At 35.5% G+C, this 18014-nt stretch overlaps 1 protein-coding gene across 1 annotated transcript in view; it reads left to right on the top strand.

The window, feature by feature from the left end:
• The window catches only part of LRP1B (LDL receptor related protein 1B), a 482733-nt gene that overhangs the window by 429505 nt on the left and 35214 nt on the right, over window positions 1-18014 (top strand). The window contains exons 77-82 of the mRNA XM_075511235.1: window positions 250-473; window positions 740-846; window positions 4126-4242; window positions 6596-6769; window positions 7290-7415; window positions 15986-16150. Of these exons, the coding sequence (XP_075367350.1) occupies window positions 250-473; window positions 740-846; window positions 4126-4242; window positions 6596-6769; window positions 7290-7415; window positions 15986-16150 (913 nt within the window). The remainder of the gene's footprint in view (window positions 1-249; window positions 474-739; window positions 847-4125; window positions 4243-6595; window positions 6770-7289; window positions 7416-15985; window positions 16151-18014) is intronic.

Raw genomic sequence — 18014 nt, 5'->3', positions numbered from 1 at the left:
CCTTAGACTTGAGAAAACAGTTTTGAACCATTGACTGGTTGTTCTGCATTGAATAGAACTGTCAGCAGATCACTCAGAGCTTATCTCCTACAGGTGGAATTTATGTCTTTCCAATGCAGTGTTTTTAAATATTTCACCATATTAAGGGTAAAAGTTACTTAACCGTAAAAAGTTACATAAATCTGTGGCTATGCAGCTGCTGTGAAAGATCATTTCTGCAAATCTGACTTTAACATCTATTCCTTTTAGTGTCCAGAATTCAAAAGACCTAGAGGCATTGCTGTTGACTGGGTTGCTGGAAATATTTACTGGACTGATCATTCCAGAATGCATTGGTTCAGCTACTATACAACTCATTGGACTAGTCTGAGATACTCCATCAATGTAGGTCAGTTGAACGGACCTAACTGTACAAGACTCCTTACAAGCATGGCAGGAGAACCATATGCAATTGCTGTAAATCCTAAAAAAGGGTATGTATGTTTCAATATTACTCTCTTTTGGTAATTCAAACAAAAATGCGAAGTAGAGTAAGAGAAATAAAATGATGTCTACAAATGTCTAAAATTTTCCAACTCATTTACTTAACTTTCCTGCTCAATTTACCTGTATGTAAATCAAGATCAGTTCTCTCCCATCTTTCAGGTAGGTTGAAAGGCTCATAATAATTTAATATCAGTGAAGTGTTTTGAGGTTCTGTATAGTCATTCAGCTTATTTTTTATGTTTAATACTTTTAGGATGATGTACTGGACAGTTATTGGGGATCGCTCTCACATAGAGGAATCATCTATGGATGGTACTCTGAGAAGGATATTGGTTCAAAAGAATTTACAAAGGCCTACAGGTATACAGCTTATCCATTTTTCCTAATTACATGGCACTTGCTAACTCAGTGTGGATTTGTTGGCTGAATTCCAGTTTCTCAGTTTGCAAAAAAAAAAAATAAAAGCTTTTAAAAATTTGTGTTCTGGTTATTCATATGCAGTTACTAATCAAATTCTTAGTTCTGTTTTCACATGATACATCTTAATATGACTTAAACTTTTGTAACAAAGCTTAACATGATTTTTCAAAGTGGTACCAAAGGACCATGTATAATCAGTTAAAATATGATTTGTTCAATACCACTGAACAAGCAAAATCAATTAAAGGAACACCAGTTAGCGGTGAGACACATTTTTTTAAGAATGCATATGAAATCTCACAGCCTCTTCTAGTTATTTCCTGAATACACTGCAAAATAGTATAAAACAAGGCTTAGGTATTCAAAGAAGCAACAACTTCATTATCTCAGTATTTTACAGAACTATTTTGAAGCTTGACAGTACATGTTGAGATCTTGTGAATTACCATTAAGACTCCATTGGCAAAATAAAAGTAATTTTTATGACAAAGGAAATGATAAATCCAGAATGAAATGTGTCTCTCTTAAATAGCAGCATCCTATCTTGAGACCACAAATGGTTTGTTCATGACTCATTTTCTCATGCAATATTTGACGTTTCTCCAGGTTTACAATGATAATTTGTTATTATTGCATTGCAAATTAGGGGTTGTCCAACTTTGGCACACATATCTGTTGAAACATAGGCTTCTTTCAAGAGGATGCTATCTGAATACCTAAGCGTCTCAGAAGCTGCCACTATCACAGCAACAAGTACTGATATTTTAACAGACTGTTAAATCCCGTGCTAAGGTGGGCTTATGGTGTTGCGTATGCAAATTACACTCATCCCTTAAAGGAAACACTCTTTCTTTCTTGGCATGATTAGATTGAAATATAGCAACTTAAGAAATTACATATGTGATAAGGAAAGCTTTGAGGAGCGGAAGCTTATGCTCCCTAGGTAAGTAAGAAGCACAATAGTAATAATAATAAAAAATACATAGTCAATAGTAAATTCAGTAAGAAGCTTCTCATTATTCAGACTGAAAGACATCAGAATTTTATGTTTATCAGAGTTGTTACATATTCTTTGCTGAACTTCTTATATAAAATATTGTGAACATATCAGATATACAAATCATTAGATTTAGTTCTAATGGCTGGAATTGTGCTTTTTTGTCTCCTATTATCAGTCTGGTTGATTGCCAAGGTTATGCCAGTCACCACTTCCTTGGCCATTAAAGGGCATTTTAAGCTGCCGCCCCTTTTTTTTTTTTGGCCATCAGTATTGGATTAGTGAATTTATTGAATTTTGTAGGTAGTAATGGTATCAAACTTATCTGAAAATGCAAGTATTTACTTCTTCCCTGACCGGCAGTAGAACTGCAAGAGCTTTTCTTCATAAAATTTTCCTTGATATATTTTATATAGAAAAGTTTCATATAAACATTTAACCAGACCTCTGTCTCCTTACAAGGATGAATAAAATGAAAATTAAGAAAATTAGCAGAATTACCAAAAATGAACAGACTGCAAAGAGGGAGTTTCACAAATGCCTTGCCACAGTATTGCATTTTCCTGTACCTACTGCCTGACAACACTTTTGTGGCATCCTGTGCTTTTCTTCCTTTACTTCATGGTAGAAAGTAAATGTTTATGGAGTCTTTTAATTTTTTGTCAGATATTTCACACAGATCCATGTCTTTGTAGAGGGAACACAAAGAAGTAGTCCAAGCCTTTAATATTTCCTCCCAAATGAGACTTTACTACTAGTGTTTAGCTGAAGTTTAAGACTTTACTAGACATCTATGTTCCACTGCTCTTAAATTTATTACTAAATATGCCTTTCCTATTTCAAGTAAGAGAGAGTGAGAGTTTGAGCATTTGGGCTTGACTTCACAGGATTTACATAGAAATGACTATCACAGGAGTGCTATATGTATAAAACAAAAATAAGTACTTTTTTACATTGTGTTATCTCTGATACTGTGAAAGATACATTGAGAATGTTATTTATTTATTTATTATTTGATATTTAAATATTCTTATTAAAATGCAAAGAGTAATTTAAAGCAGGAGAGCGGGGACTGCTTCTAAAATATTCCCCCTTACAGGTATCATGTATCACACAGAGCTGACACATTGTGATTATCTTTTACCAGAAATGATTCTATTTAGCTCTATGCCTGAATACCAGTGTTTCTTTTAAAAAGGTTTTTTTTAATGGAGTTGCAAATGTAAACATATTTCACTGGTCTATGTGTCAGACTTCCTCCACTTCCTCTCATCTATCTGTAGCTGATTAATTTATAACCTTAAGAGGAGCATTTTTGCTGTTATGTATAATTTCTTTTGATGTATTTTTTCTGACTTACCTACTTACATAAATAGGAAGAAAAATACTTTTTTCCATTCTTATTAAAAATACACTACAACTTCAAAAGCTCAGAATTAAATTATTTTATGGTTCAAATATTTTTTCGGGCTGAAGGTTTTGACATGACCTAAAGTGGCATATTAATCATTTAATCATCCCCTGTGAAACGCGGACTGCCTGATTTAACTATTTAGTTATTGCCTAGAGGCTGGGTAGTCACAGTTATCTATCTCTTATTCTCATTTGTGCTCTCAGTCACTCACTCTTGTGCTTTCTTTTCATATAAATGCGAATATATACATCTGTCAATATTGCTGTTTAAGTCTTGCAGCAGTAATGTAATTAAAATAATCTGATTTTTAATTCTGTAATAATTACAGCATGTGAAGTATTGGTGATAAAAAAAAAAAGAACACAATTAATATACTTGTGGAAACAGGATAGGTTAGGAAGACTCCATGAAATCTGAATGCCTTGTTTTTAACATGTGGTCACACTGGTGCTACTGCTTAGAAATCTATTGACATAATAGATTTTTTGTTGGTAAAGCAAATTACAGGATTAGATTCTATATTTAATTCCCACCTGGTATATATCACTACCTGCTGAGGATAATGGGTTTGAAAAGGTACTGACCTTGGAGGAGTAAGTTAAAGAAAGTAAAAAACCATGGTTGCCTCAAGGGGAAGGTTTAAGTGGAAGGTGTTACATTTTATTCTCCTTGGTTTCCAGTCGTGTTTTTTCATTGTCACCATATATTGTGTTCAGAAGAATATAAATGATATAAAAATATACAGTTACATAAAACTTTTTTTTTTTTCAGGTTTTATATACCTATTTGAACTTTATTTTCTTTGTAGGTCTCGTAGTTGATCAGTTCAGTCAACGTTTGTTCTGGGCTGATTTTGAATTATCTGTTATTGGCAGCGTTCTTTTTGATGGTTCCAATTCAGTTGTGTCTGTGAGCACTAAACAAGGTATGGAGAGCTTTTATATAACATGATTTCTATTTTATTTCATTTGGCTGAAGTTTCACTATTCAGAGAAACTATGTGAGCAAAAAGCAGTGATTATTAAGTAATATTAATTGCTTTTGTTAGATAATACTTGAGATAGATAATTTTACCTTTAAGATAATCTGATAAAATTATGTTAGGGGAACAAAAATTCAGTGGTATGGGCAAATCTTCAAGTCTGTTATCTAATCATTAGCTTAGGTATTATCAAATAACATTTTGATAAATATTTATGCTTGGCCTCACTTGGACTTACCTAACAACAGGAGCACCTTGACTAGTTAGAAACTAGAGCTGTCTGCATTGCACAGGAATTGTGTAGTTTATAGAACAGTTGACCTGAATTAGTTCTGGGAAAAATAACAGGTTTGCCTTTCAGGTCAGTAAGTAATCACAGAATTCTGCTAACAGAACGTGAATGAGGAAAGTTCCTTTCATAAGAAAAGAGATTCTGGTTAAGCAAACCTTGTTTCTATAGAATTGCATGTTGGCTTTTTAACAATTTGATAATATATGGAACAACTTATGGAATTTGAGTAGAAAAGAGAGGAAACATTAAAAAAAATAAAAATTTGAAAGCAGGCTTTTTGGGAGGATTATTTAGTGGGCAGTTGATAGTGGAGTTTCATGAGGATGATATTACATGTAGTGCTACTGAATGTTTTAACCAACGATCTGGAAGTCACCAGAGGGTTCTTGAAGATACTAGGAAAAATCTCCCATAATCCAAATTCAGCAGAACCAGATTTAAATAATCTTATTCTGGTTTAATAACATTTTATTTCACAACTTGGATCAATATACATGGAAGTAGTCATCTCAAGAAGAATCACTTTGAATGTAAGGATCTGACTACAACCTCCTGTAACACTGAATCATACTGTGCAGATGCCTGGCAAGAGAATTTTAGAAGACAGTAACTCCTCGTCATAACTTTGCTTGCACCTCCTTTGGTTATAGTATTTCACGGTGGCTAGGCTGTAATCAAAATACGTACTTAGTGCTTGTGCTCAGTGCTTGTGGCTGGTATGAAGACTGACAGAGTATCCTAGATTGTGTTTTAATGTGTCTCAATAGTCATTTTTATTTTAAGAATAAATATGAGGTTATTCTTCAAGGGAAAAAAAAAGACACAACAGTGCTACAGAATAGAAGGCATGTAGGTTGACGACTTTCAAAATATTTTATAGCGTGGAAGGGCTATACTACACTGTGCCAAACGCAGCAGATTTGGGGTTTATCAAGGGGAAAGTGGAATGTAGAGATTTTGTTGCTTCCATACATAGCATTTAATACTGAAATATGAGATCACTAAAGCAATGTCACCTTTTGGCTCCTGTTGACATTTGTTAGTAACTATGGAAAAATTAGAGAAATAGGACCAAAGGAAAACTGGGGGAGTTTAGAAATGGCTTTGCAATAAGACTGAAAACTTCAACCTATTTAATTAAACAAGCATAAAATAATGAAGTAGAATTCATAAATATTTTTACTGAAATGAAATACTGAGTACCAAGAATTGATAGAGTGGAAAAACAGTAGGAACAAATAAAGGCTGATAATTGAAAATAAATAAATAAATTGAAATATAAACCCATTTTTACAGTAAATGGAGATAATAGTAGGAACAAGGTATCACAAGGAGTGATAGGTTCTGTTTCTTTATGGCTTCAAATCAAGAAGAGATGCATCTCTGGCAAAGAAGTTTTAGGTGAAAGCTATTGCCTTGTTATATGGGTAAATGTGTGAAATCCTACAGCCAGTTGTGCATAGGAAATCCAACTATGTGATCTAATCGGCACTCATAGCTCTTAAAAATGAGGAATTGGTAGAGTCTTAACATTTTATTTTGCATGAATTTACTATGGTTATGAATTAAAATAAGTGTAGTATGAAAGCTAGCATTTCAAATATGTTAAGAAGGAGCTAAAGAGATGTTTTATGTACAGCAAACAAATCTGTTTCTTCCTTGCCACATACTTCTAGTTAAAGTGTTGTACCTAAGTGTGTTCTGATTAGCTTGTTGTTCCTGTAGGGTTTCCCTACTTTTCAATAATCAACCAGTTTCTGAGGCTAAATTGTGTGGCTAGCTAATGCAAAGCTTGAGATTTTAGTTGCTTGTAGTATGGGAAGAGTTCCTTTTAAGAAGATTGCTTTTTTAAAGGCAATCTTTGTGGGTACAAAACAAGCTGTCTGAATAATAATGTCTTTAGGTAGTAATTGCAATAATGCAATTGAAGTTGTTATTAAAACAAAGTTGTTTATTATTTGAATATGAATATGTATTTGTATTTATTATTCATTTTTATTTAAGGTTTACTGCATCCACATAGAATTGACATTTTTGAGGATTACATATACGGAGCAGGTCCTAAAAATGGTGCATTTAGAGTACACAAATTTGGCAGAAGCCTTGTAGAATATCTAAGTGTGGATGTTGATAAAGCAAAAAGTGCCTTGATTTTTCACCGCTACAAACAAATGGACTGTGAGTAAGCATAATTACTTTAAACTCAATATTGAGCAAGTTCACCTCGGGGGGGAAAAAGAAAAGTAACCAAGTTGTATAAATATAAAACAGAGCCTGATTGTACAAACTGAAAATAGATTTAGTCATATTTCTTTATATAAGTTTGATTTAGATTTTTTGATGCATTTTCTCTCATTTGAAAGGACATTGAACAAATGCTTGCCTTGTGTACCTGGACTGTAAATGAGGTATAAAAAAATCAGAAGAGAGCTGAAAGCACCTACCTCTAGCCACGACCAGATTTTTACTGCATATTACCAATACATTTTTTGTTACTGGAATAAATTCTATCCTGGTGTGAGGCTTGCACTGCCATTTGAGTGAGTGTGTTCACTGGCTTCAGGCTGTTGATATCCTGGAAACTGGAAGTGTATCAGAACTTTTATATCTGATTATTTATTTTTTCCTAGTTCTAGAACACAGTGTAATTCTAAAAAAAAAATAATCAACCTTTAACATATTTTGTCTTTTTAAACAGTGCCTAATCCATGCTTGGACCTGACATGTGAATTCATTTGTTTACTCAACCCTTCTGGTGCAACATGTGCTTGTCCAGAAGGAAAATCATTGGTGAATGGAACATGCATTGATCAGAGCCTCTTAGGTAGGTATTGAAAACTGCGTGAGAACCAGAAAATAAACAACTGGTCAGGTTTTGTCATTGCAAAAGGCTAGGCTGTCTGTCAGGCAAGAGTTTTGTGATCTTGTTCAATATACATATTACTTATCTGAAATGGAAACAATATGAAGAAGCAAAATCCCTGATTCAAAGAAACTGTTTATATTCATGAAAATGAAAAATGAGCTTTCAGCTGAACTGATACAAGATGGTATTTAAAAATGAATGTGTATATATATTGACCAAAAGAAGTCTGAAAAGCTCTGAAGCATTTTGGATTCCAAATTAAACGTTAGCCATTTAGGAGAAAAAAGTAACATTACAGACCATCAAGAAACATCTCTGCTTAGACTGCAGCAACAGTCAAAAGGCAGTAAGAGCAACTTAGCAAATAATAATGACTTTGAAGTAACAGGCAAAAAAGAAAAAAATAGCTGAGATATTTTTATCTAAAATTATATCTTTCAGTAACATCTATAATGACTAATATCAAGACACAGGAAACCAGACTTCATGGTAAAAGAGCTACTAAGTTCCTGCTATATTTTAGGGGGAAAAAAAAAATCTTCTTTTCAATAGAAGAATATTATTAAGTACTATTCCCACTCTAATTGAGGCCAAACCTAAGGTGGTCAGACGGCTGGAATGAATTCTTCACCAGCTTGAATTTTAAAAGGTTCTAGAAATCATAGAATAGGATCTCTTATGTGTATGAGAAATCAGAATGTATTAGGCTGTTTTTCTAATATTTAATTCCAGGCTCAGAAGTGTAAGTGATACCTGTTTTGGTGAGATTGTCAGTACTTAAAAAGCTCAATTTAGCAATTAAATTAATTTACCTGAAATGTCATCATTCTGTGGAGAAAATCTCACCTATTTATACTGCCTAGTCTTTAAGTATTGAATTAACACAACTGTGTTTTAGTGGTTTATGACGTGCTATTAATAAAGCTATCCTGTCTAGCAGCATTTCTCTTTCTGTATCAAGAAATTTAAGAATAATTTAGAGAGTAAAACAATATTAGAAAACTTGTCCTAGATAACAAATCCATTCATGTTTTTTGCTTATGTAGGTATGTACATTGCATGCAATGCATTTACAGTACCAACTTTTATATGTACGACACCGTGCTCTAGCAAAAATACAGCAAATGAAAGCTTTATTACTGTACACCCTTGGCTGAATACCTATCAGTGTGTAGTTACACGGTAGTTATATAACTATAAAGTAGTTTACGGGTGGTTTACAACAATTTCCACTGTTAGGGGAGAAGTGATGTCACTGAAAGCGATGTAATAGAAAACATGAGTATACTGGACAAGGTTTCTAACTCTTGAGACAAATCAGTCTAAACACCCTTTGTCTTCAGCGAGCATACGCCCTCCCTGCCCCTCCAAGTATCAGCTCTTTGGTCATCGGAAATGGATACTTGGCAAGATTTTCTGCTGATACAGTACCACCTAAAAATTATTTCAAATGACCCATAGTTACTACTTAGGTGTTGAAGAAAGGACAAATAAAAGAATATTGTTTTTCACTGGTGATTGGTAGTAATTTGAACCCGTGATTTCAGTAATGGTACAGTTTTACTAGTGGGGCAAAGGATTATGCCATGGTAGAGTTTTCAGGAAGGTATGTTTTTATTAGAGAAAGATCTGAAGAGGCTTTTAAATTATTTCACTGCTGGTTGTAAATTTTTATGGATAGATAGAAAATGCCTAGAGAAGCATTTTTAATATATTGATTATTTTCATTATCTTCCCACAACTGCAATATCTGTTATGTCTTTTTAAAGGGCTGCTGAATAAGTGTTTCTTAGTTTTCTGATTAAAATTATATTTCAAGTAATGTCTAGCATAGGCTTTTTTGTACATTTTTTCTGGTATGTTATTTTTGTAATAGTAGATTCTGTGATTGCAGGTTTTGTAGCCTCACACATTATAAATTATGAATTGAAACAAGCCTCAGTATCATAGCACACTCACAAGTGTATGTTTTTGCACTATTTTGACTTTTTAAAAAAAGTATGAAGTGGATATTAAATGTTTGTCTCATGCTGACACTCCACTTAGGCTTCCAAGGATCAGCAGAGATTCCTGGAAAGATCAGAGTTGACCTCAAGATCAGCATCTTGAATTAGTACAGGTTTATAATTAATGGCTGGCTGACCACCCACTTGCCGTTAATAGGTCGCTAATAGCCTGCAAACCAAAGACAAGTCAAGTTCTAAACCAGGTTCTTTTCCCTTAGGAAGTTATACAGTATAGAATGAAAAAAATAGGAACCATAGCCTTCCTTTCCTTTTCTGATGAAGAGCTAGAAAATGTATATGAAATATTCCAAACTGCATACATTCAGCTTGTTTAAACCTAGCATTATATTGTCTTCGTTGTCTCAGAGCATTTTTGGCGTAGTTATGGATGTCAGTAACCCAAAACAGCAATTTCTGCCTTACAGGGCTGTCAAAACCTGTATATTGTAGAAGAGTGACCTGACATTAATCCAAAGGGAGGTTATATAGTCTTTTTTTTTTGTTGGTGTGCAATAAAATCCTGATTCAACGTCACTTGAAATATTGCTGTTGATTTTGGTGGTCTTCTGGTTTGTCCCTAAAAGAATGAAATCCAGAAGATTTTAACTTGAGATATGAGTATCTGTGAAACACTTTTTAACTGATGTTTTTATTTGGTTTTGTTACTGGTTTGATCATAATGCAATAGTTGTATAGTAGGTTATAATGATTTACATACGTTATATTATGTGTTCAAAAATACACTACCACTAATTTACAGATCTGAAAATTCAACTTTTTAAGTCTTTTTTAGAGGATGTCATTCATGTAGCAATAGAAGTGAGGTGTACTAGTTGTTTTGTACTTGCACAGTAGCTATTTCAAGTCATGTGAGAAGTCTTTTAGTTTCACAAATTAGTATTAATTGTGGATATCAAGAACCAGTGTGACTAAACTGTACTTTTTTGAATAATATATAATTCCAGTTACAATAGTAAACAGTAGTATATTGAACATTCATAATAGTTTTTAGTGTCTTTAAGCGTTTTGGGTCTTTTAAAATGTAGTAAGGAAGGTAGTAGTAGATTTCCATGACTTGACAGAGTCAAAATAGGACAGCCATCTCCAGTTCCCATCCATCTTCAGTAGTGCCCCCAGGAGAGTCTGTGTTTGAAGATTCTGTTTTGACAATGCATATGTCTGTATCCTTGTGAAAAATGCCTTCCAACATATTATTATTTTCAACATTATTATGCCATTCTTCATTTTGGTAGTTTTTGGCATGACTGTTGTAAAGATGCTTTGCACGCTTTGTACAATTTCTTATTAGTCAGTCTACCTTAAGGTTGGTGACTGGGAGGTAACCTCAGTCTTGCTCTGTTTCTTGTGACTGTATCCCAAAAACTGACTCAGGTTCTTGTTCATTGGATTGCTGGGGGTTTCTTTTAACAAAAGAAAATTGAGCTAAGTCTTGAAATTGTGCATAATATTACTACTGGCTTGATCCATTGAGTTGATTTTTCTTCATAAGTCCTATGTGAGGAATTCTAAATTTTGAATCCTCAGCGGCTTTCTGTAAGACTGAATCCAGATTGCTTCAGACAGCTGTTTCACCAGCATCTCTCACAACTGATGAGAAACAGCTTTTGGGTTTGATTTGGCTTTTTCAAGCCAGTTATTACAACATATGTGTGTTGTATCATTCAGAATGTTTTTATAACAAAATGAAAGCGAGTTCCTGTGTGTTCTTAGATAAGCTTCCATCTCATTTGTCCCTAGACGATTACGATTGACAGAGCACTGTTCTTTTGTGGTTTATTTATGTGACTTTTTCAGTTTAGAAGCTACCCTTTAGTTTTCAAATGGGTAGAGTACCACTTCATTTTCCTAAAAGAGACCACTGGATTTGCATCCATTAGGTTTATTATATCTAATTATCTGTGGCACAATGAAGCTAAAAATGTACCAAGAGGATGAAAATAGAGAGACTTGCACTGGAGGAAGACAGTGTGTACCACAGCTGAATGAGCAAGAGTAATGAACACTTCCAAGAGTTCTGTATTCTGGAGCTGCACATTTATCACTTTCATTTTAAGAAGGGAATATTTGTGCTCTCTTGGCTGGATGAAAAGCCTGAGAAAAATGACGAAGACTCAGATCTGATGTTGCTTCTGAAGAGAGATGAAACATTTAATTTATCATGGTGTTTCCTTCGGCATATTTCTGTGGGGACTTGCCCACTGCACACATAGATTGCAGGCAGACCAAGTGCTTTGGCTGGGGATGTAGAGGTTAATCCCTATATACCTTCTTTTTCACCCACAAAGTCTGCCTCAGGGAGCAGTACTAGGAAAAGCTATGGCAGTTCAATCCATGCGATCTTCTTGGGTCTTGTCCTGCTTTCAGTCTTTTTAGATATCAAATAGAACAGGGGTCACACAGAAATCTACTTCTGGTTTGAAAAAAATCCTGTGTTTACAGCAGTATCTTCTGTATTTACAAAGGGGTTGCCATTGGGACTGGTACTTCCCAGAGCAGAAGAAAGTGGCTTACGTTACAGCAGGTGTCAGTTAGGTTTTTTTCTCACTGTGCATCCTTTTCTTAGCCCTTCTCTTCCATTTAAAATTGTAAAGCAAACAGATGTTTAAAAGAAAAAAATGTGAAGGGAAAACAAAGAGGAGGATCTGTCTTACAGCATTCAGACAAAATTTGGGGATTACAACTTGTCCTGATAAATTCCAGCATATGGAAACTGGCAGATAGTAAGACCCTCATCTGGAGGGACAGGAAGATTTATACAACCTTACCATAACATTGGAGCGCTGCGCTCTGTCTGTAATAGGTGCATTCAGCTCCGTGAAGGATGAGCTATACCCTTGTCTGAAGGATAGGCAAGAACAATTACCTTCTGCCCCATGAGATGAGTATTTTCCACTGCGGGGAGGGAAATTGTTCTTGTCCCAAAGAAAATAGTTCATTAACCTTGGGCTCCATAGCGTCATCTCTCCATTTAACTGCCTAGTCTGGAAAGCAGTGGATATTTCAAAGAAAAAAAAATTAAAAAATGTAAGATGCATTTTTCTCAAGAAAGAAAGGGTTGTTATAGAAATGCCAATAAAAGATGTGTGTGTGTGTGTGTGATTGGGGGAGAGGGATGGAATATCAAAAAATTGAACGAGTGAAGGAAAAAATACCAGTAGAGTTCACAAAACTTTGTTTTGCTGCTTTATCAGTGTTTCTTCTGTGTAAGATTTTCCTTTTACTTTCAGTTAAAGGAAAGAGTCAAAGATGGAGCAAATAAGCCATAAGTCCATTAATGTTTGTGTTGAACAGTCATATGAGGAAGAAAAATGTAAGAAAAACTGCAAATCAAAGTTATTTGATTCTTTATTAAAGATCTATTAAGATTGAAATAGGCAAATCAAGGCAGCAGAAGACTAAATAACCAGGCTAGGAGAGAATATATAAAATTACATGACCTGTAACCCTTTCCTTTCTTTCGTGTTAGAGGGATCCAGTAGCTAGACTAGGAATAGTATAACAAGTGAAAATAGTTAATTCTGTCATTTCAGAAATGAAAAGAGCAGCTGAGAGGTCTTTGAGTCCGAGTTCCAACAAGCTCAGACCAGTATTGAATTGACTCCAGATAGAAACTTTTCTGATTTATTTTTTTTTTTTAACTTTTTTCCAATAGCGGGTACTTACTAGAGCTGTTCCCAGCTCTTCTTTCAGAGTTCTTTATTCAGTAATTCAAATTAAGAGTATTCAGCTTTTTATAACAATTCTGTGTTTCTCTCCTGTATTCTTTTTCTTCCTGTCTTCTCCTATGGGACCGTTCTGCTCCTGCCTCCCACACAAAGGCATCTGATCCCCTTTTGTACTCAGTAGATGTGAATCAGCAAGAGTAATTTGATTCTTGTATTTACCTTCAGACAACAAAGCAGCAGAATTAAACCCCTGTATTGTTAAAGTCTAACATAGTATTTTAAAACTGGGTTATCCATTACATCTTTCAGTCCTATTTCTTAGCTTATTTAAAGTCCAAAATTGTTGTAGTAACTTTTCTCTGTTTCATATTAGATCTGTGTTGAAACTCTTGAATTTAAACTGTTTTATAGAGAACAAAATCAGTAACGAATTTTAATAATCCTGTGATGATACAAGATATTATAACGTTTTATGTTTTTTCAGGAACCATCTCAGTTGACCATTGCATAAAGTTATAACATATATTGCATTTTAAAAGTGTAAGACATGAGTGTCCCAATCTTTGAAAGCCAATTGGATCAGAAAATCTTTGCTGTGGGCAATTTTTGACTCGGTATATTTTCCTGAAAATATGAAGGCATGTATTTCTTGGTGTGGTTAGAGTAAGCTTCAAGTTTGTAGTTCATGTTTTATAGTTCTAAATATGCTTTTTGATACTCTTTTTTTCTCTTGAATTCATAGTCTCTCTTAATTTCCTTTTTTTTTTTTAATTTTATATCTTAATTCTGCAGAATTGCTCTAGAAGATATATATAATATGTTTTTAATGTGCTATGAGAAAGGTTCATAAAAATGAGCACTTGTCTGTACTTCAGTGTTATTTATTCAATTTTTACCAAGTTCTGCTCTATAAACTCATGACTAATGATAAGTAAAACAGATAAGATAAGCAAAACAAAAATAGACCTTCTCTCCAATAAGATATGCTACATTATCCATTTAAACAACTTCTGTAATGAGTAACTGAAGAATGGTTCATGGAACATCAAAGGATTTAATGAACCACCCAAATAAATAAAACACTGAGGCATCCTCAAACTCCCAAATACAAAGTAGCTTTGTTACAGCAGATGTATATATCCAGGGTGGATACCAAAGAGAATGTGGAATTTCATATTTTTATTGTCAACACCTGAAATAATGATGTGCCAGTCAGTCCCCCACAATAACTTTGAGATTTGTTGTCTAGTTTCAGCTTAATTTGAGAGAGGTACAATTGCCTGAAAGATGATCAGTTCCCAGAAGTTTTGTTTAAATAGGTTTGATCCCGGGTTACATGTCTGCACCGTCTCAGCACCGGCCGTGAAGGGAGGCAGCCAGACCCTGCCGAGGAGACACGTACGTGGGCAGGAAAGAGAGACTTGGGTGCATCCAAAGAAAAGGCTGCTGCTGCATAAGCACAGTTCTATTACTGAACCTTGCAGAGTCCACGCTGGAGAGAACTGTTCAGCTAGAGGACAACCGTCATTCCTAAGTTCTGCACTTAAAACGCAACGTATTTCTTTAAACATCAAAAAAAGGAGTTGGTGTGCCTGTGTCGGTCAGTGTTAGACCTCAATAGGACAAATGGGAACCTTGACTCTTTTTCGTTAGTTGTTTAATAAGACAGATTAATTCAGCAAAACATCTGCAGCTGGTGGATATATTACTGAAGAGTTCTCAGTGTTTGTGGTATCCCTCTTGTTAAAAGCCGTGTAGGTTCAAATGCTGGATTAGTCAGGCAGCAGTCTGGCTTCACAGGATTTGTTTTGCTATGTGCGAAGTGAAAGGTCTTATTGCTGAAAGCAGGCTTTGGGCTGGAAAGGTGCTTGTCTCTTTCTCTAGGATTACAATTATTTGGATGTTTGAGCATTGTATGCATGCTAGTCTATAATTAATTTCTTGTTGGTGTCACTGAATGATTTTATATCTTGTTCACTGAAATGAATAGAGATTTATTTTTCCATGTGTTTCCAAGACAGGCACAACTCTAATTGCAAAACAGCTTTATAGAAAGATTGAATCTGGCCTAATCAGAACTTGTGTCACCTTGTACCTCACCGGTAAGAGGGTGGCACTACTGCCGTAAGCACTCGGTGAATGCAGAGCAGCAGGTGGTATCTCTTCTCAGTGATTTTCCAGACTCAGCAGATGAGAAAAAGAATAAATCAGAAAACATGGCTTAGGAGTAACAAGCTAGTATGCAAACATAAATTTTTGATAAGGGTTTAAAGGCCGAATGATTTTCTTTTAAATATTTTGGATAGGGTTTAGTTAAGAAGGTTGTTAGTTAATAGAGAGAGTGGAAGAGAGATCTAAAAAGTCAAACGGGAAAAGGCCGAGGTCACCAGCAAATGACTGTGAAGTTTTCGGAGATCCCCCAGGTGAAACCAACTTTCATTTTTTCATTTCATGAACTAACTAGGAGTGATAGTTTCAAGCAAGAAGCCATAGTGTCATTACTAACTTACATCCTAAGGAGGTCAGCTTTCCTGTGGCATCCTTTGGACGAGGCATAAGTGCCAAGGCGAGGCCCCCAGCTGGGTGCGGGACAGGCTCCTGCAGCCCCCACCGACTCTGCAACTCTCAGTGAGGGCTTACAGTCTCCTAAGTGTGGGGGGTTTTTTCTAGCACTGTGGAAACAGAAGTGATAGTTTACTTTCTCTATTTTGAAAAGTGATTTTTGCCTCCTCATTGGCAGGGATCTGGAGCTCTATTTAAGATGCAAGGTTCCGTTTTGCCAGTTACGTGAAATGGGATTGTTGAAAACAACCCTGTGTGTGTGCTCTTGCTGCAGATGATACCTGTAAATTAACCTGTGAAAATGGAGGAAAGTGCATTATAAACGAGAAGGGGGATCCCCGATGTCACTGCTGGCCGAGTTACTCTGGTGAAAGGTGTGAAACTAACCATTGCTACAATTACTGCCAGAACGGAGGAACCTGTGGAGCCTCTCTCCTTGGTAAATATTTCTGAGCAGCTGTATCTTACTACCTGCCTTAATTTAAATGTTTGAATTTATTCCTTGTTTGAGATATTTTTTTCTCTTTGCAACTTATTTGCTTTGTCCATGTTTAAACTATGTGCAATATAGCAGCATATACCATACATATACTTTATAATCATAGTGCTTTTCATTCACGTATCTCGGTGTTTTAGCAGAATTAAGCTGCATCCCGCAAAAGGGAGCATGGAAGCAAGTATTCAGTATAAAGACGCACATGTCAAGGTGTAGAAGTGGAACTGTAAAGCGTAAGGTACAGTCAGACTACATCTGGAAGAACCCCACACATCTTGCTCTCTCTTTATCTCAGTTCTCCCTCTAAATTGTTAGGTGCACATACAGAGCTATTTCCTTAAATTACAGAGTTGTGTGACCTCAATCTTTTACCTTTGTGTTACTGGAATTCATAAGGTAGGCATTTTACTCATCTAATTCTCAGGAAGATTTGGTCGATCAGAATTCAGATCCTTTGTTTTCCTGAAGGAATTTGAAATCACATCTCTTATCTTCAGGGAGATTATCCTAACCGCCAAAATGCGGGTATTTGGCAGTTGATCTTTGTCCCTAACACGTAGGCTGTTGTAGCTTGTATAATGCAATTAGTGTTTGGGCTAGAGAGGGAAGGTGTGATAAGAAGTACTCTAAAATTTAGTAATTATGTGAGAAAGGAGAAGTTGAATTCTATTTTCTTCTCCGAGGAACATTTAGATATTTGATTCAAAGTAGAACAGCTGGAGAAGAGTTTGCAGTCTTGTCTCTTCTCAGAAGCCTATCAGCTGCTGAAGATGGTGTGAATCATTTCCTTCCTATGTGATGAAATGACCAACACCCTCGTCTCTGAAAGAAAAGCACAGTACCTGACTTTAGAAGAGGAGTTTGTGACTGTTTAGCACAAACAGAGAGAGCTCCCTGTAACGCAGAATTAGGTATCTTAGTCTCCGCGACAGAGGCGGCTTAGATCTCAATGTTTTCCTCAGCACTCCTTACTAATTAACTTTAGCTTATATAGTTTAGTAATTTAGCTTCACTTACTATGCTGGCTTCTCTGGAGCCTCCTCTTATTTACTGAGACGTGGCAGCAAAAATCCAAGTGAATGCAAATCTCGCAATTTGTCGTGTGCCAAACAGAGGATTTTTCGGTTCTGAGTACTTGAGGGTTAATAATGTTGTTCATAGTTAACATCACTAATAATGAATAAATATTACAAAATGAGAGTACTTGAACTTGAAGTTGATTAATTATACTTGAAACTGCTTCTAACAGCTGATGGAACTACTGACACAAATGATAAGCAGAGGTTTTTCTCAATATAGTGAGATCAATACATGTTTAGTGAGGACATGCAAGTGAATGAAAGTAAGTCATGGATGATTTAAATGACGTGCAGATCTTCCTTGTCATCTGAAGAGAGGATGTTTACTCCCACATCTTTACATGTCTGGCATTTAATTGATACTTTTGTGGGGTTAAAAGGCTTCATAAAATTAATAATGCAGCTCCTAGAACTCAGCTCAGTTCTGAATCCTGCAGAGACCCCAGGGTTTTATTTAATCCTTTTCTTTTGGCAGTAGCCATAGGGCTCTCTCACCTCCAGCAGCTCGTGTTTTCCTTACCAGGCAGCTAACACTTGCTGTGCTCACACAGCTATGCTATCACCTGGATATATATATTTTTTTTTTCCCCCTGCTAAATCCAGCCTCTGAAATCTCTCAGCCTTGCGGAAATAATTAGTGTAGTAGGTTTGGTCACCAGTGAGTAAAGGAGAGACATGAGCAGATTCTACAATATGCTGCTAAATTGTTAACCATGGCCGCAGCTGCT

The sequence above is a fragment of the Mycteria americana genome, chromosome 9 (genome assembly GCF_035582795.1).
Source record: "Mycteria americana isolate JAX WOST 10 ecotype Jacksonville Zoo and Gardens chromosome 9, USCA_MyAme_1.0, whole genome shotgun sequence".
Classification (NCBI taxonomy): domain Eukaryota; kingdom Metazoa; phylum Chordata; class Aves; order Ciconiiformes; family Ciconiidae; genus Mycteria; species Mycteria americana.
This window is presented reverse-complemented; position numbering and strand designations above follow the sequence as displayed.